At 48.3% G+C, this 19,143-nt stretch overlaps 1 protein-coding gene across 5 annotated transcripts in view; it reads left to right on the top strand.

Annotated features, from left to right (window-relative positions):
* Positions 1 to 546: 546 nt before the first annotated feature.
* Positions 547 to 19,143, top strand: part of MOCS1 (molybdenum cofactor synthesis 1) — a 35,761-nt gene continuing 17,164 nt past the window's right edge. For 3 of the 5 annotated variants that reach the window (XM_029943778.1, XM_029943777.1, XM_029943781.1), the window contains exons 1-3: positions 547 to 746; positions 8,065 to 8,191; positions 9,555 to 9,722. In XM_029943778.1, coding sequence (XP_029799638.1) covers positions 624 to 746; positions 8,065 to 8,191; positions 9,555 to 9,722 — 418 coding nt within the window. In that variant the 5' untranslated portion in view covers positions 547 to 623. Of the gene's footprint in view, positions 747 to 791; positions 1,001 to 8,064; positions 8,192 to 9,554; positions 9,723 to 19,143 lie in introns of those variants that run through there. The other 2 variants (XM_029943780.1, XM_029943779.1) reach the window with 2 other exon arrangements.

Here is a 19,143-nt window from a genome sequence, read left to right as displayed (position 1 = left end):
GGCGTTTGGGGGCACAATTGGAAAAATATATCTTTAAAGAGAGAACAGATCAGCCTTCAACCAGGGCCTAGACTACTTTGAAGGGAGTAAGATGAATCATAAATGTGTGGGGTAGATCTTCTCTTTATAGAAAATATTATATTATTTTGTTCATCATGGATTTTTTTTTAGCATTTATTCTTTTAAAAATACTGCCTTAAATACTATTTATCTCGATAATGTACGTTTTTGGCAAGTGTTTAAATTTGGTGCCCAAAGCAATGCTTCAGTCACCTGGCCCCAGTACTGCCCTGCCTATAGCAGTTTGTGCTGGTCACACCACCACTTAGGTCCTGCACTGGCGCAGGCCAAGAAGCCTGTAGAAAGACCGGAATCTTCTGCTGACTTTGAACTAGCGCTTTCCAAGCCCTAGAAGGCTTGCGCGGGCTAAGAAAGGAGAGGCGGAATGGACTACAACTCCCAGGAGGCCGCGCGGTGCGGCGCCCTCGCCAATTGGCTACGTGGGCCCGCCCCTGTTCCTCCCGAGCTCCGCCCCTGCCTCGAGGACCCTGGGCTGTGAGCCCAGGGCTAGTGCGCTCCTGAAGCCTACTACCCAGTGGGGACTTGCCCGGCCAACAGGCTTCATGGCGGCCAGGCCAGTGTCCCGGATGCTGCGGCGGGTGCTGAGGTCCAGTGTCCGGAGCTGCAGCTCGGGGGCTCCAGTGACGCAGCACCACCGGGGGGAGCCCTCCCAAACTGCAGCGGAGGTGAGCCCGCCCATATCCACAGCTTCCCTCGGAGGAGCGGCCCGGCCAGCTGTCCCTTACCCGAGAAACCCCCAGGCTGGGCCGCAGTGGCCGCTTCTGGGAGGGACCCTTCATCACTTAATTGGGGGTGGGGAGAGGAGCGGAGGAATGCTCTCTGAACTGCCCAGTATCACCCGATACCCCAAGGCGAGGGCGCTCCATGGGGTGCTGTTTAACCACCTCCCTGCCCACCCAGCCACGGAACCCCCTACCAGGTAAGAGTGACTGCCAGAGATGGGGGCACAGGCAGGTAGGGCTCTGCGTTCAGTGAGTGTTATGAGTGCCCTTCTCAGCCCTGCCTCACCCACCCTGTTTCTTGAGCATTTTGCCCCCTCCCCCTCAGTGAAGATTGTGTGCGATCAGGTGTTCTTGTGTGACACCCTGCTTCACAGTGTGACACTGGCTAAAAATGTCACCTTGGTGCCACCAGGAGTCAGTTGTCACTTCTGTAGTCACAGGGCTCAGCGACTTGTCCTTCACTGACTCTTTCAGTTTCATCTTCGTGTCCCGTAGGAGAGCTCAGCCGCATTCTGGAGCAGAATGGAGCAGGATCTTCTTTTTCCTTAAGAGAATCCCAGTTTTCCTTAAGGTTTGGAAGCGGCCCCTGCAAGTCCTTCACAGCATCCCACAGAATGATTCATGTCATAACAAATTTTAAGTTTGGTGGTGTTTTTTTGCCCATGTGCTCAGGGAATAATTTGGAGAGAGAAACCCCCGTCTTTGTCATTTGGTGACTGGACCCATCCAGTTCTTTTCCCATTCTCTAGCACGAGGCTTCATGTCCTGGGAATCATGGAGAGGAAGGAAGGGAAAGCAAAGATTGCTGAGAGGGCTTTAAAGAATTCATTAAAAGGAAGTTTCTTCTCCCTCCTGCCCTTACTTTTCTTTGTGCCTCTCACAAGAGGACCTGTGCTAAGTGACTTCAAACTCAGTCTCCTGTAGCCCTCTCGGTAAGCTGTGTGAGGTCAGGAGTGTGCATTTTCAGGTGAGGGGGCTCACTGAGGTCTAGTTCCCTGGAGTCACAGAGCTGAGAAGCAAGAGACCAGGAGCTCAGACTAGCACCTGTGCCCCTGCGTCTTCCTTGCGGGGAGGGGAGGGTGAGAGGCACTCCTGCCCTTTCCTCTACCCTGTAAGGGGATAGAATTAGAAGGTTAAGAACAGACTCTGGAGCAGAATGCCAGGGCTGGAAGGAATCCCAGCCCTTCCCCTTAGTAGATAAATGAACCTCAGCGGGTGCCTTCGCCTCTCAGTGTCTCAGCCTTCTCATTTGTAAAATGGGGATGTGTCTACTTCATAGGGGGGTTATAGAGATTAAAAAAGTTAACATATGTACTTAGAAGTGTTGTGTTATGTACGTATTTGTTGTAATTATCGCTAACCTTGCCACCATTGGCTCATGCTATGTCCCATTGGCCCCTCCCACTTTACCCTCCGTGTGGCTATTCTTCCTGCTACTCGGTCGTAGACCTCCTATGCTGGACATTCCCCACTAGGGTTACCCTCAGCAGGCAGGTTGTGTCTTAGGTGTCGGGTCCTCCCCCACCTTTCTGCATGGTGCTTAACACCGTACTCTGCAGGCAATAGCATCAACAGATATTTTTGGCTGTTTGAAACCCAGCTGGTGAGGGGGCATATGGAAGAGTAGAACGCTGACAGGGGGCTCCAGGTTTTCACCTTCACTCTGCCTCTAATTTCACTTGGGTTCTGGGTCTGGCTCTTCCCCTTTCTACATGTCTTTTTTTTTTTTTTAATTTTTAAAAATGTTTTTTAATTTTTATTTTTCAGAGAGAGAGCATGAGCAGGGGAGGGTTGGAGAGAGAGGGAGACAGAGAATACGAAGCAGGCTCCAGATTCTGAGCTAGCTGTGAGCACAGAGCCCGATGTGGGGCTCGAACCCACGAACCGTGAGATCTGACCTGAGCTGAAGCCGGACACTTAACCGACTGAGCCATCCAGGCGCCCCTCTACATGTCTTTAAAACCAAAGGGTTGGGGCACCTGGGTGGCTCAGGCAGTTAAGCCTCCAACTCTTGATTTCGGCTCAGGTCATGATCTCACAGTCATGGGATTGAGCCCCATGTTGTGCTCTGCGCTGACAGTACAGAACCTTCTTGGGATTCTGTCTCTAAATAAATAAATAAACATTAAAGAAAAAAAAAAGCAAGAGCAAAAACAGAGGGTTGGATCAGCCCATCTTTATGCAGTGGGGGAGGGCACAGAATGTCTTTAAGAAAATCTCAGAGGTGAGGCAAGTCTGGAGACACATACCATCAGCCTATTCAGAGCTGGCCAATTGGCAAGAGCAAGAGTAGGGCATTGGGAATCCCTGTCCTCACTTCCCTTCCTGCAGGGCACCTTTCCCTATACCCTGAGTGGTGCTGGGAAAGACAGGGAAAGGCCACTGAGTGCTGTCTGTGTACCAGGGTGTGGGTGTGAGAGAGGAGTGAAGTGTGCAACGGGGGGCAGTGGAAAGTGGCCTTCATTTTGGTCCAAGAACAGGCTCAATAGCTTCTACAGGTGGAAAGGAGAGATGGCGGAGTGTGGGTAAAGGGGACAGCTGGGGAGACGCAGCTACCTGGTGTCCTGATTGGGATGTCCCGGACCACCTTCTCTGCAGGACGTTCCTCCGCCTGGACGTACTCCACTCCTCTTTCTTCCTCCCAGGCTCCATGCTGACGTTGGGACCACAGGGGGCTCGCCTCAGGTCATGGGCCTGTTGCCCTGGGGGCAGAAGCAGGGGAGAGAGTGACTTTTGGCAAGGCAGAGGCACCCAGCTTTTCAGACTGCCAAAAAGACCAAATGTTGGAGAGGGGGTTATGCAGGAAGGAAGTGGGTGTAGGAGGAGAAGGCAGAAGGGGACAGCAGGGCCTGGTCTGGGGCAGTGGTCCACAAAGGGAAAGAACTTTAAAGGGTTATCTTGAGTTCCAGTCTTTCCTTCAGAATCTGTGTTTCAGTGAAGTGTGACTATCTGAGCCAGGAGGCATGGGTGTAAAGACCTCACACTTAAAGGGTGATGGATGGAGGGAGAGGGGGAGATCCAGACCTGGGACTAGGCACCTTGCTAGGTCTTCTCGTGTTTTGGTTTTGGTCTTTGTTTTTTGTTTTTGTTTTTAGAAAAAAAAATGTTTACGTTTATTTATTTATTTTGGGGGAGACAGACAGTGGGGCAGAAAGAGAGAGGGAGCCAGAGAATCCCAAGCAGGCTCTGCACTCCTGTCAGCACAGAGCCTGATACGGGGCTCAAACCCACAAAACCACGGGATCATGACCTGCACCGAAACCAAGAGTTGTTCGCTTAACCGACTGAGCCCCTCAGGCACCCCTAGGTTTTCTTGTTTAGTAGAGATTAATTTTGAGGCACCCCGGGTATACATCATTTCAAATCGCAGGGATCCCAAATCAGAGCCGCTGATATTTGAGTTTGTCACGTGTTCTTTTTCTCTTGCATAACCTTGCTTATTATACTCTAGAGCTATTTGGGGCCTGGCCTTTATCATTCAAACCAAATGCCCAAAGTTAGGGACTACCTTGAGGGCAGCTGCTATCCCTTCACTAACTCCTTCGTACCACCCTACTCCACCCCACCACGCCCATAACTGCAGTGGGGAGGTAGGCAAGATACAACCAGGAGCCTGTGGCAGGCTGCCTGGGGCGTGGTTACCTGCCCTGTGTCCATGGTCCTGGAGGAGCCCAGACCTCACTTGTCCTGTTTTGGGTGTTGTGACAACAGGTCTGAGACCCCAGCCTTGACCCATCTACCGTTTAATAGCTTGGGGACCTTGCAGGACCAGGGAAACTGGCAAGACCCAGAAAACCCGTCACAGCACACACATTTGTGGTGCTCCTCCACAAATTCGTTTAATAGATCGATATGTATAAGTAGGAATTATATTAAGAAGATGGCAGGGTGCCAGAACTCCTCCAGCTGAGTTAGGTACTAAGGCCTAAAGAATTTGGCTGATTTGCTCTATGGCTAGTTGGTAATAAAGCCAGTCCTGTAATTCAGGTTTATCTACTCCCAGAGCCTCTGCTCAGAACCAGCAAGTACCCCTGGATTAAAATAACTCCCTATCCTGGTCTTGCTGGGCCAGTGGTTCTCAGCCAAGCTACAGAGTGAAGAGATGACACATTAGAAAAAAAATAAAAACAACAAAAAAAAGCCAGGGCCCCATCTCAGAGCAACTGAGTCAGAGTCTTTGGAGTGGGGCTCTGGTAGCAGCACTTCTTAGAAGCACTCCTGGCTATTTAGATGTGCAGTCAGAGTTGAGAGCTGTATGTGGTGAGAGCATTTTGAGTAGAGACCAGCCTGGAAATGAATGACCCCAGCGTGGCTGGCTTTGCACATACATCACCTTGCTGTTCTGATTAAGGACCAGCCTATTTGTTCATCCATACAGTGGCATACTGTGTAGATGCCGAGGTACTGAATCAGGCAGCAAGGCTTTCCCACACTGGGGAAGCAGCCTGGTCCAGGCTGGGGCCCTGAGAATATGAGCAGCTAAGGGCCTTCTGCTCCTTCTGATGTGTCCCAGCCCTTGTTGGGTGAGAGGCATCACCGTCCCCCCTGCCTGGTAATGCCCTTTGGGTCCAGGGCTCCTCTGACTGGTGCTGATTTTTTTTTTCCTCCAGAGGGTTTAAGGAAAAGGGAAAAATAGAAGAATGAAAGTAGGACATGCAGTGTTGGAGGAGAGAAGAGGCAGGGATGAGGCTTGTTAACATCAAAGTGAGGAGTTTGCAAGCCTGGCTGGGTGAGGGACTGTGGAGGGGATGGGGAGCGGGGCGGGGGGGGGGGGGCCGGGGGGGGGGGTAGGGTCCTGGCAGTACCCATTCTGAATGAATCTAGATGAAGTCACCCCAGGTCTCAGCAGTGAAATCCTGCCTGCCCCTCCCAGGGCCACAACAGACTGCCCGATCACATTCTCCGTTGCCCCATGATGCCACTTGCTCCCCGGTTTCCGCTGAGTCATGCTCTTTGGTCCTCTCACTTGCTCCCAGTTTCTTTCCTTTGGCTCCTTTCTCACCAGCCATCAGCCCCTAACATGTTAAGATTAGGGTGAAGGCAACTAGTGAGGGGGTGGCTTCTGGGATGACTAACAGATTCCTGGATTGAAAATAGCTGTTGATGAAGAATTGGGTGCCCCTCTGCCAGAAATCCCGACTTCCAGGCATCTGATCTCTTGGACTCAAGGTCGGTGGGGCTCTTGACTCTGTAGCGGCCTCTGCTCCACCCCCAAGGCTACTGGTGGAAAGGCAGTGGGGTGAGAAGGAAAGTAGGAAGTCATGTTAGGAATGTGCAGACAGCAGTTCAGAGAAGTGACTGTTGCTTGCTTGTCATGGGACTGTGAGCAGGGTTTCTTGGAGGATGGTGGGGACACTGGCCTTGGGGTGGGCAGAGTGAGGTCACTTTTACGGACCCACAAAAATCCTGGAAGCACCCTTGCATAGTTTCACTCAGTTGTAAGTATATGAGTCAGTGGCTCTTTATTTTCTATCTCCTGAGTCAGTGGCCCTTGACCCGGGGTATACATTAGAACCATCTAGAAAGACTGCAAGTGCTCAGAGATCCAAATTCAGCTGGTCTCCAATGGAAGTTTTATCTTAAGCTGCCAGGTGGTTCTAGCATGTAGCCAGGGCTCAGAAGGTCGCTAAAGTCCGTGTTCCTTCTTGTGGGGGCAGGCAAACATTTACCCGGGCCTCGGGGGCCTTAGGTTACAAGACTGTGATAATCTCAGGTGTTTACCTGAGCACATAGCTGTGTTCTTATTTTACAACTGGGAAAACAGGCCTGGAGAAGGTAGGGAGCTTTCTCAGGGTGTCAGATCACACCTGGCCCAGAAACCAGGGGCGCTTGCCCCGCAGTGCCGATCCCTGTTCATGGAATGACTACCAGGGTCATGATTTCTTGGTTATAAAGATTCTAAAGAAAGGACGTCTCCCCACCATGTGCACCATCCCATGTGCCTTTTTGGATTTGCCCTTTGCAATTAGAGGGAAGAATTTAGAACTTGGACTCAAACAACCTGGATTTGAATCCGAGGCCTGCCAATGGTGTTCCTGAACCCTGTCCAAGCTTCTGTTGCAGTAATCCCTTACAGGGGTAGATGTGGGAATTGAACAGAGGCATTCTTTGGACACTTTGAGATATTGTGTAAATGTTCCCTCTGTAGGGCAATTATCTCCTCAGCATCGGTCATGACCTTGGGTAGTGCTCTCAAAGCAGGACTGATATCAGACTAGATCCAGCTTGGGGAAAGGGTGAGGCTGGCTGCCTCCTTTCTCTCCCCGGGAGGGGTGTAGGCCTTGCAGGGAGCATGTAGCAATCGCTCTAGGTCCTGGACAGTGGGTGCATGATGGTTCCTTCCAGCACTGGGCGGGGGAGAACATGAAGAGGGTACTCTCCGCAGGGGGTCAGCGGGTGATCGTCCTAGTCTCTCCATTGTGCCTTCCTGGAGGCTGGTGGTCTCGTTCCTTCTAAATGGCCGCCTCGGTTGTGCTGTCGTTGCCCCCCAAAAGCCTCCTGCATGAGGGGAGCCCTCCCCATGACTCTCCCCCGTCCCTTCCCCAGCTGTTTGTAGTCCTCAGCTGCTCCCAACTGCCTGGCCTGTTGGGTCTTCCTGGCCAGTGGCGAGGCCCCAGGGAGCCCACCAGACAGAGGAGTAGTTATGAGGAGGTAGCTTGTGTGACACCTTCCCCTCGGAGTTGGTGAGTTTGCTTTGAGCTCCTACTGTCTCCCGTTGCAAAGGTAGGAACAGGAGGTCTGGTTGGAGAAGTGGCTCACCGCGTCCCAGGCAGAGCAGTGGCAGCAGCCCAGGCCACCATCTCTTGGTTACCCACCTCCTCTCCTCCGTTCTGGACATGCCCGCCAGTTGGCATAGTTGCTGGGTGCTGAGTGGCTCATGCTCTCCCACTGGCATGTCCAGGAAATACTGGAGATGTTTATTCCTGGAGAGGCCTCCTTTGAAGGAGGGTGTGGGCTGTAAGGTGGTGACAGGGAGAGGAAGGGGGCAGGGCAAGGCAGTTTTGTCACTATAGAGGTCCCACACCCTGGGGCTGAGTTGGGGCCTAGGGGACAGGTCCTTCCCTGCAGGCCTCTTCCCCAGTCTGTGAGTGAGAGGGAGAAACCCCACTCCCCCCAGGACTGCAGAGCCCACACAGATGTCAGAGCGAGGGTGGGGGAGGGAATGGCTGATGGGAGGGGGCTTCTGTCCCCAGGCGGGCTCCTCTCGAGCTCTCCCCCAGCCAGGGCACCAAGGCCCACATTGCCTCTGGCTGCATTGCAGGAGCTGTCTGCACGAAGACATTTCCTGCGGGAGCACGCAGCCCCCTTCTCTGCCTTCCTCACCGACAGTTTCGGCCGGCAACACAGCTACCTGCGGATCTCCCTCACCGAGAAGTGCAACCTCAGATGTGAGTCACCTTCCTGGGCCCCTGCCCCCTGCTGAGGCAGCTTCTGAACTCTCCCCAGGCCCTGGACTCCTCCTCAACCCTCCCCAACTCCTCCTAACGGCCTCTCTGCCCACCCTTCTTCCCTGCTTGCCAGGTGGGGTTCCGGGGCAAGACGGGGGTCAAGGTTGAGTTTCATGATCCTGGGAGCTGGCTTCTACTTGGGACTGGATTTGAGAACAGAATTGCCTTTGAGATTGGACCTAAATCTCCCTCTTCAGGACTCTGTTCCCTTCCCTCCTGTTTCTCACGGTTCCTGAAGTTCAGGACGTGACCAGGGGCAGGAGTAGGGGTCCTGGAGACCATAAACAGGTGAGGTACACAGCAGTGCCTGTGGCCAGCGCTGCCAGCTATAGAGACACCGCAGTCCCCTGACAGAAGTTGTCTGGGGCCAGGCAGATACAGAGTATTCATTTCATAATCGTTTGCCAAGTGCTCTGGGGGTGCGGCCACTGCTGGAGGGACTTCCAGAGTTTGTTTGTCCCTCCCTTTCCACCCTCCCTCTTGCTTTCCATGGTAGCTCCCAATAACAAATGTATTTATTTCATGACCCAGTAGATAGGTGTGTGTGTAGTAAATGTTTAACCAAATAGTACTCACTGCATGCAGTCTGATGTTCTGATACTCTTTACCTGTTCTGTTCTATCTTAAAAGACCAATTCTGGACCCTTCACTAATTTGACTAAATGACCCAGTCCTTGACAAAACTCCCACAGGAGCTGATGGTAGGGAATGATGCACCCTCACTTGCCCCATTCTGCTACCTCACCCTGTACAACTAGTCCCTCAGTCTTCCAACCTGTGAAATGGGACTGATAACTTGAAATAGATAGGCTGGATAAGGAACGCTTGTCACCTTAGAGGAGAATGACTTCTAACCGGTCAGAGAGTGCCTCCCAGCCTGATTCACTTCATGACTCGAACACGCAGGGGTAACTTTGCCAAACCAGATGAAATGAAAGAGGGGGAACAGCACCAGAAGGAATGGGTTCAGGGGCCCTGGCCTTCTAGGCAGACCCTGCCCAGCCACCCTACGTGCTGAGGGAATCAGCAGCTTGTCGTTCCCTGCTTCAAGCCGGGCTCTGCTCTCTGCCTGCTTCTTCCTCTTTAATCCATACCCTCAGCTTCCCCTCTGAGGTAAGAGGGGGTGTTGACATGTTACAGATGAGAAACGTGAGGCCCGGAGAGTCTGTAGGATCTGTGCTAGCTCACATTTGGCGAGGTCACTCCTCCCCATCCAGGAGTGGATGGCCTGGTCAGGGAGTGGGGGCCTGGAGGCCAACTACTGTGGCCACGCCCTACCTCCGCGTCCCCTCGTTCCCCTCAGGTCAGTACTGCATGCCTGAGGAGGGCGTCCCACTGACCCCCAAGGCTGACCTGCTGACCACAGAGGAGATCCTGACCCTTGCCCAGCTCTTTGTGAAAGAAGGTGTAGACAAGATCCGTCTTACGGGGGGAGAGCCGCTCATCCGGCCGGACGTGGTGGACATTGTGGGTGAGTTTGACCAGAGCTGTGGCCCCGTCTCCCAGCTCCACTCTCATCCTGCTGGACTTCAGTATTCATGTCAGGGGCTGACATCTGTTCAGAACATAATGCTCACTTAGCCCTACCATCTTCTGAGACAGCTACCTTGATTATTCCTATTTTCTTAGGAAATGAAGCACAGAACTTCAGTAATTTGCTCCGTGTTACAAAGTGGGTAAGTGCCACAGCCCAGTGGCTTGCTGTCACGTTTAGACTAAAGTCTTCACCACCGTGTGGTCTGGCTTCTGCTGACCTCTGAGACTTCTTGCCTGCCCCTCAGCCTCCGTTCACACCGAAGCCTTTTACAAGGGCCTTTGTCCTTGCTCTTCCCTTTGCTGGGAGCACAGGGGACACTGTTTGCCTCGTTCAGGTCTCTGATCACATAGGATCTCTTGGAGAGGAGTCCTTGACCACTCTCTCTAAAGTACATCTCCACATACACACCGCAGCTACCTTCTGTCTCTAAAGTCGGCAAGCTGGAGCCCACAGGCCTAATCTGGGCTACTGCCTGTTTATGTGTGGCCTGCAGGCTAAGTATGGTTTTTATATTTCTAAGTGGTTGAAAAAAATCAAAAGCAGAATGGCATTTTGTGACACATGAAAATGACATGAAATCATAAATTCAGGGAGTGGGGCCCCTACTGTGGCCACGCCCTCCCTCCAAAACTTCCAGTGACATTTTACTGGAACCTAGCTGCGCCTGCTCACTTCCATATCTCCCAGGGCTGCTTTCGCAGAGTTGCGTAGGTGCTACAGAAGACCAGGTGGCCAGCAAAGCCAAAAATATTGAATGTTGGGCCTTTTGCAGAAAAAGTGCGGCGACCCCTACTCGGTCCCCTTATCCTACCTTATTTCTTCTTCATAGCATTTGTCTCATCCAATGTTGTGTTACTTGGTTGTATGTTTATGTCCCCTTTGTATTGACTCTCCCTCCCATTAACGAAAGTGAAAGCTCTCAGGGAAGTGAGACAGGGTTTTATAATCCCAGCACCCGGGAACATGCCCGACACCTAGCTGGTGCTGGCTGATGCTTGTTGGTTTGGAGTAGGATCTCTGAGGTGGGACGTACCTGTGTGTGAGTGTCTGTCGGCTGTGCGGCAGCATGCCTTTGGGCAGCTTGTAAAACCCATTCAAAGCCTCCAGCTAAGGATGAGGTTGATCTGAGGAGGAAGTGAGCAGGAAATACCGGGGCGTGGCTCTGTAAGGGATCACTCTGGAGGCCCTCTTGCCATGCATTGCTTCTATGCCCCAGCGTCAGGCAGAGCGAGATCTTTGCTTATGTAGTTCTAGGTGATAAAATCAGAGGGAAGTAAGGTTATGTGTTCTTGACTGCCAAGCCCCCACGCTTGCTGCTCTGGATTGGGATCTCCCAGGCCTCAGTCCTCTGCCTCATTCATTGGTTTAGTGACTGTTCTCTGGAACTTTCTTTTGTGCCTGATCCTGTGCTGGGGGCACAGAGGTGAATGAACTGCAGGCCCTGCTGTTGAGGACCCACAGCCCAGTGGTGGGAGCAGCTCCTGGAGCCAGCTGTCTGAGAAGGACTGAGCAAGGGGAGCCCAGGACTTGTGCAAGCTACCAAAGAAGGTGTCCCTGCCAACCTATTCTCCCCTGCTTCCCCATGGCCAGCCCAGTCCAGCCTGCACTGGTCATGTGACCTGGGATCCTGTCATCAATCCTCTGCTGGACGAGCCAGCCCAAGGGAGCTGACCCTCTGCTCCAGGTGGCTCCTCAGAACTCAAAGCAGACTGGGTTCCAGGAAAGGACTGAACCTGCTGAACCCGGCTGGCTGCCAGGCCCGGCCCCCTCATTGAGGCCGCATCCTCTGCCCTCTGGCACGGGTTTCCTCTTAAACCCCTGTGTTCTATGCCAGGGCCTATGTGAGAGCAGAGGGGGTGGGGATCGCTGCAGGTCAGAGAGGGATGACTGAGTACAGACCTGGGGACATGGGTCCTTCCGTGGAAGCTGCTGACCTACATGGAGGGAAAAATGGAAGCCAGGAAAGATGGCAGCCCTGTCCCATCTGCCGCTGCAGATTCCTTCCCCACCCTGGGCCTCCGTGTTCTCATCTGTGCACTGGCCCCTTCAAGGGTCTTCTCTACTGTAGTGGCCCGGGGTTATTGGTCCTGGCTGCTTGCATGGAGGTGGGTGAGAGTTGATCAGCACAGAGGTGCTAGGTGTGGGACAAGACCCTGGCTACAGTGACCTGCTTAGGAGGCTTTACCTCCCACCTGCAAGGGCATGGGTATCCTGGGAAAGACAGCCCTCCTCCTCTCCCCCACAGTGCTCCAGAAAATAGCAGCTGCAAGGCCTTGGATTGTTCTGGTGCCATGCTTGCTAACACTTTGACATCTCTCAGCCAAGCTCCTTCGGTCTTCCCCAGAGGTACTTCCTCAGAGCACTGGGTGCTAGTGGGGAAGCAGGGCGGAGGGGAAGCGAGGGAATAGCAGTCAGAGCGGGGATGCTTACCAACACTTGTCCCCACGCTCCCAGGCCAGAGTATCGAGGGACCCCACCCAGGGCCCAGAGTAAAAGGGGTTGCAGGTTTGTCTGAGCCTGCTGGCCTGACCACTTCGAATCCCTGCCTTGGGCCTGGTGCTGCAGAACTCCCCATGGGGAGACCGCCCAGCCCGCTCTGGCTCCCCACCTGCAGTTGCCGTGATTCCCGGTGCCAGCCCCGGACTGCCCGGGACTTCTCCCACCCGGCTTGTAGCCGAGCTGTTGTGGGCAGCACCGCCCAGAACTTCTCCAGGCGGAGGAAGTGCTGTATGATGGTGGCCTGTGATGTGGGAGCTAATGCTTCCATGTAGCCTTGGGCACTTGGCGTGAGGCCCCTGTGACTCAGGAACTGAACTGGTAATTGGTAACTTTGTTACATTTTAAGTAATTGACGTCACCACATGTGACCAGCAGGTATCCTGTCATAGCAAGTGTTTGGGATTTTTTTTTTAAATCTATCATGCCTATCTCCTTCTTCTTTTTCCCTTAAAGTTTGTTTACTTATTAGAGAGAGAGAGAGAGAGAGAATGCACACACAAGCAGGGGAGGGGCAGAGAGAGAGGAAGGATCTCAGGCAGGCTCTGTGCTGTCAACGCACAGCCTGACACAGGGCCTGATCACGAACCCCAAGATCATGACCTGAGCCCAAATCAAGAGCCAGACGCTCATCCCGCTGAGCCACGCAGGCGTCCCACCTGAACGAAATACAGTGTTCTTGAACTTTATAAGGATCGTGCGATGTGTCTTTCAGGTCACACTCTCTTGGTGCAACCACAGTTCATACACATCATCCTGTGAATGGATGGGTAGGAATTCGTTCCTATTGTCTGCCATTCGGCTGCGTGAATATCGCACACCATCGGTTAGTGAGCATTTGGGCTGTTGCCAGGGTTTCGGTGTTCTAAACAGTGCTGCTTTAAATATTTTTATTCTCGTTCCGCGTCCTGGTGTGCACTTCCTGTAGGGATGGGGTTGCAGCCTTGTAGAACGGGTAAATGGTTAACTTTGGAAAACAGTTTGGTCTGACTTTTCCAAGTGGTTAAATGCCAGTCTCCTCTCGACCTACGAGTGCCTTTGAACCACCTCCTCCTCGACACTCAGGGCGCCTCTTCTGGGTTTTTGCCAGTTGAATGAGGATGAAATAGTATTTTATTGGGTCGTCTTTTGTATTTCCCTGTTTAAGAATGAGGTCAGGCATCTATTCACATGTTAATCAGCCAAAAATATCTTTTGTGTAATGCCACATCTTGTCTTTGGCCCATATTTCTGTCTGGTTATTTGTTCTTTCATATTGGTTTGGTAAAAGTTCTTTATGTATGTTGCACATGTCTTCTCCCAGTTTGAAAAAATAAGCAACATTTTGTAGAACAGTTCTTTTGATCAGTAGGGGTTCCTAAATGGATCAGTTTTGTACTTTATGGTTAGCGCTTTTTATATCTTTTTATTGAAACACCTTGACCAAGGTCAGAACACCTACATCTGTTTCTACTAAAACAATTGAGGTTTTGTTTTTTGCATTTATGTCCTTAGTTCATCTGTGGTTGATTTTTTGGGAAACCAATTCATTTTTTTCCATATGATAATCATTTTCTCTAATTTTTTTTATTGAAGCCTCTACTTCCTCTATAAATCTACCATGTGTGCCCTGGTGTGTTGTGGGTGCTGTTCTGCTCGTTAGCTCGTCTCTCTTAATGCCAATGTCGTACAGTCTTAATCACTGTAGCTTCATCATACACCCATTATCTGGTAGAGAAAGTTCTTTTCATTCTTCAGGAGTGGTTCGGCTATGCTTCTGTCTATGGAAATTTTAGAATCAGCTTAGCAAGTTCCATGGAAAATTCTCTTGGGATTTTTTTTCTTCTTTTTTTTTTTTATTGTCTGGAAATACACATAACATAAAGTTTATTATAACCATTTTTAAGTGGACAGTTCAGTGGTATCAAGTACATTCACACTGTTGTGAGCCATCCCACCATTCATCTCCAGGACTCTTTTCATCTTGTAAATCTGAGACTCGGTATCCATTGAGGTAACTCTCCGTTCTCCACTCCCTCCAGCCCCTGGGAACCACCATTTTACTTTGTCTTTATGATTTGGGCTACTCTGAAAACTGCATGTAAGTGGAGTCATGCAGTGTTTGTCTTTTTGTGCGTCTGGCTTATTTCATTTAGCGTAATGCCCTCAAGGTTCATCCATGATCTAGCATATTGCAGAATTTCTTTTTATTTTTTTATCTTTTATTTTTATTTATTTTATATTTTTTATTTTAGAGAATGAGTGAGTTGGGAGAGGAGCTGGGGGGGAAGAGAGAGAGAGAGAAAGAATGAATATAAATCTTAAGCAGGCTCCATGCTCGATGTGGACCTCAATTCCATAACCCAGAGATCATGACCTGAGCCAAAAATCAGGTGTTCAACTGACTGAGCCACCCAGGAACCCTGCAGAATTTCTTTTTAAAGCTGAATAGTATTTCACTTACATATATACCATGCTTTGGTAATACATTCATTGGTCGACTTGGTTTGTTTCTATCATAATGCTGCTATGAACATGGGTATAGAAATATCTCTTTGAGATACCACCTCACACCAGTCAGCGTGGCTAAAATGAACAAATCAAGAGACTACAGATGCTGGCGAGGGTGTGGAGAGACGGGCACCCTCCTACACTGTTGGTGGGAATGTAAATTGGTGCAGCCATTCTGGAAAACAGTGTGGAGGTTCCTCAACAAACTATCCATAGAACTCCCTTATGACCCAGCAATAGCACTGTGGATGCTGTGGATCTACCCCAGAGATACAGAAGTGCTGATGCATAGGAGCACATGTACCCCAATGCTCATAGCAGCACTGCCAACAATAGCCAAAACATGGAAAGAGCCTAAATGTCCATCACCTGATGAGTGGATCAAGAAGATGTGGTATATATGTACAATGGAGTATTACATGGCAGTGAGAAAGAATGGAATCTGGCCATTTGTAGGAAAGTGGATGGACCTTGAGGGTCTAAGCGAAATAAGTCAGGCAGAGAAGGACAGATGCCATATTTTTGCACTCATAGGTCTAACAGGAGAACAGGAGAAACCTAATGGAGGACCAGGGGGAGGGGAAGGGGGAAAGACAGTTGGGGAGAGAGAGGGATGCAAAACTTGAGAGACTATTGAATACTGAAAATGAACTGAGGGTTGAAGGGGGAGGGGGAGGGGGGGAAAGAGGTGGTGGTAATGGAGGAGGGCACTTGTGGGGAAGAGCACTGGGTGTTGTATGGAAACTAATTTGACAATAAACTACTTAAAAAAAAAAGAAATACCTCTTTGAAAGTCTGCTCTCAAGGAAATAGTGGAAGTGGAATTGCTGGGTTATATGGTAATTCTATTCAAGTGTTTGTATTTATTTATTTTGAGAAGAGAAAGAGTGTGTGAGTGTGTGCAGAAGGAGGGGCAGAGACAGAGGGAGAGAGAATCCCAAGCAGGCTCTGTGCCACACACAGCACAGAACCTGACATGGAGCTGATCTCATGAATTGTGAGTGAGTTCAAATCTGAGCTGAAATCAAGAGTCAGATACTCAACTGACTGAGCCACCCAGGCACCCAATAATAATATTTTTAATTTTGGGGGGAATCCCCCATACGGTTTTCCACAGCAACTATACCATTTCACATTCCCACCAGTGGTGCACAGAGTTCTAACTTCTCCTCCACATCCTCTCCAGCACCTGTTGTTTCTTGTTTTTTGTTTTTTGTTTTTTGGTTTTTTTTTGAGAGTAGCCATCCTAATGTGTGTAAGGTGATAGCATCGTAATTTCAAATTGCATCTCCCTGAGGATTAGTGATGTTGAGCATCTTTTCAATTACTGGCCATTCATATATCTGCTTTAGAGAAATGTCTATTCAAATCCTTTTCCCATTTTTAAATTAGGTTGTTTTATTGTTGTTGCTAAACTATAGGCATCCCCTAATATTCTGGATATTAACCCTTTATCAGATGCATGATTTAGAAATATTTTCTCCCATTCTGTGGCTTGCCTTTTTACTCTGTAGATAGTGTCTTTTGATGCATAAAAATTTTTAAATATTCCTGAAGTCCAATTTGCCCATTTTTCTTTTGTTGCTTGTGCCTTTGGTGTCCTATCCAAGAAACCGGTACCAAAACCGGTCACAAATCTTTTATCCTATGATTTTTTTTCTAAAAATTTTATTGTTTTAGGGCTTATATTTAGGACCTTGATCCAGTTCCAGTTAATTTTTGTATATGGTATTTGATGTGTCCAATGTCATTCTTTTGCATGTAAACATCTAATTTTTTTCACACAGTTTGCTGAAAAGACTGTCCCTCCCCTATTGAATGGTCTAGGCACCCTTAAAATCATTTGACCATATGTGCAGGGGTTTATTTCTGGACTCTTCCATTGGTGTATATGTTTATGCTAATACTATCCTGTTTTGATTGCTGTAGCTTCATAATAGGTTTTGAAACCAAGAAGTGTGGTTCCTCCATTTGTTCTTCTTTTTCAAGATTGTTTTGGCTATTTTGGATTCCCTGAAATTCCATGTGAATGTTAGGGTGGGTTTTTCTGTTTCTACAAAACATGTCCTTGGATGTTGACCAAGATTGCACTGAGTCTATAGATTTCTTTGGGTAGTATTGTCATGTTAACAATTTTATATCTTCCAATCAATGATGTGTTTCCATTTATCTTTCATTTCTTTCAGCAATGTTTTATAGCTGTCTTTGTACAAGTCTTTCCCTCCTTGGTTAATACTTAAGTTTTTTATTCTTTTTGATATTATAAGTGGAATTACTTTTTATAATTTTCTTTTCATAGGGAAAAGAAAATGTGTATCTTTGGGGATTTTTAAGAATAATTTTTTTAATATTTATTTTTGAGAGAGACAGATAGACAGAGTGTGAGAGGGGAAGGGGCAGAGAGAGAGGTAGGCACAGAATCTGAAGCAGCTCCAGGTTCTGAGCTGTCAGCACAGAGCTCAACACAGCGCTCAAACTCATGAACTATGAGATCGTGACCTGAGCTGAAATGCTTAACCACCAGAGCCACCCAGTGCCCCGTTGGGATTTTAATCTCATTAAAAGTATATATCAAATTGGGGAGAATTGACATCATTTTTGTTCATATTCCCATCTTCCCACAGCCATCTCTTTCCTTTTCCCTTCTCTGCTCTAGGTGGCTGACCCCGGGGGTAACCCAGTGTCTCTTGCCTTTTGGATTTCTGATGGATTTGGATTTCTGCACTGGGTTTTTGACAGTGACTGAATTCCCTCCAGGACTAAAACTCCCGCTAAAAATCCCTCTCCTCCATGGTGACTTAGCTGGATTTCCAACATAATTTTCTCTCCATTTACCTTTGGCCCTAGGCATGGTAATGATTCCCAGTTTTGCTAGTCTGAGTGTTATATTATTCATTGTTAGAACCCTTAATTCTGCCCATACCTTTGCAAGTAGTTCTCTCCCTAAAGTCTTTTATTTTAACCAGCAGAATTAATTCTGTTTTATGCTAGCATCCTGACAAATAGTGTCATTTTTTAAAATTACATTTTCTAATTATTTTTGATAGCATTGATACGAGAATTAGGAGAATATGTCTGTTTAGATTCTTTGCAGTTTTCTATGCTAGCAACCATATCATTTGCAACTAGGGGAATTTTTTTTCCTTCTTATCTTTTGCCTTTAATTTCCTTTTCTTGTTCTATTGGAATATCTAAGACCTCAAGTATAATTTGGAATAGTAGTAGTAACAGGAAAATGTTCCTGATGTTTCCCCATTTAGAATATTCTGAATATTTTTTCACAAGTAACCTTAATCAAGTAATGAAGTTTCATTACTAAAGTTTTTTAAAAATTTAAGTTATATATTTTTTTATGTATGTTAGGATGATTCATGATTTTTTTTTGTATGCTATTACTCTGAATGACAATATTGGCTTTTCTTATATTAATCCTATAGTACACCCAACCTAGTCATGGTAAACTATGCTTTTATCTACTGTTAGGCTCAGTTTATTAATATTTTAAGTTTTTACACTTATCATGCCTGGCTTACCTGATTGCCCTATCAGATTCCGAAGAATGAGTTGGGTAGTATATTAGTCCATTCAGGCTGTTCTAACAAAATATCATAGATAGGTAGCTTATGAACAACAAACATTTATTTCACAATAGTGGAGGCCGGAAGTTCAAGACCTAGGTGCCACCGTGGCCAGGTGAGGGCTCTCTTCTGGGTCACAGACTTCTAGTGTCTTCAGATAATAGAAGGAGCTCTGTGGGGATCTCTTTTATCGGAATAGAGTTCCCTCTACCCTCCAGACTAATCACTTCCCAAAGGACGCACCTTCTACCACTGAGCGTTGGGATTCAACATGTGAATTTGGGGGGAAGTAAGGCACAGTTAACTGTAGCACATAGCGTCCCCTCTTATTCTTTCATGTGCAGGGGTTGGTGTTAATCTGTGGTAATCACTCTGACAATTTGATAGATCTCACCTGTAAAATTGTACCTGGTATATTCTTAGCACAGAGATTTTTAACTGAATCTCCAATTCCTTTAATGTTATTGCACTATTCAAATTCCTGACTTCTTTAGAGTCAGTTTTGATCTTTTTTTTAATGACATTTGTCATTATTTCTGATTTTCAATGTATTGCTTTGAAGTTGTCGGTAATATTTTCTTTTTAATCCATTTTTGCAATTTGATTTTGTCTTAAATCTTGTGCTTTATTTCTGCGTTATCTTTTTTTTTTTTCTTGATAAATCTCGCCAGAAGTTGGTCTGTTGTGCTAGTCTTCAAGAAACCAACTTTTGGATTTGTTGAATCTTACTGTATTTTATTACTTCTGCTTCTACCTTGGTGTAGCTTATTGCTTTCATAAATTTAGTTATA

Source organism: Suricata suricatta, chromosome 7, assembly GCF_006229205.1.
Source record: "Suricata suricatta isolate VVHF042 chromosome 7, meerkat_22Aug2017_6uvM2_HiC, whole genome shotgun sequence".
Lineage (NCBI taxonomy): Eukaryota > Metazoa > Chordata > Mammalia > Carnivora > Herpestidae > Suricata > Suricata suricatta.
Note: the sequence above shows the minus strand (reverse complement) of the source record. Positions and strands in the feature narration are given on the sequence as shown.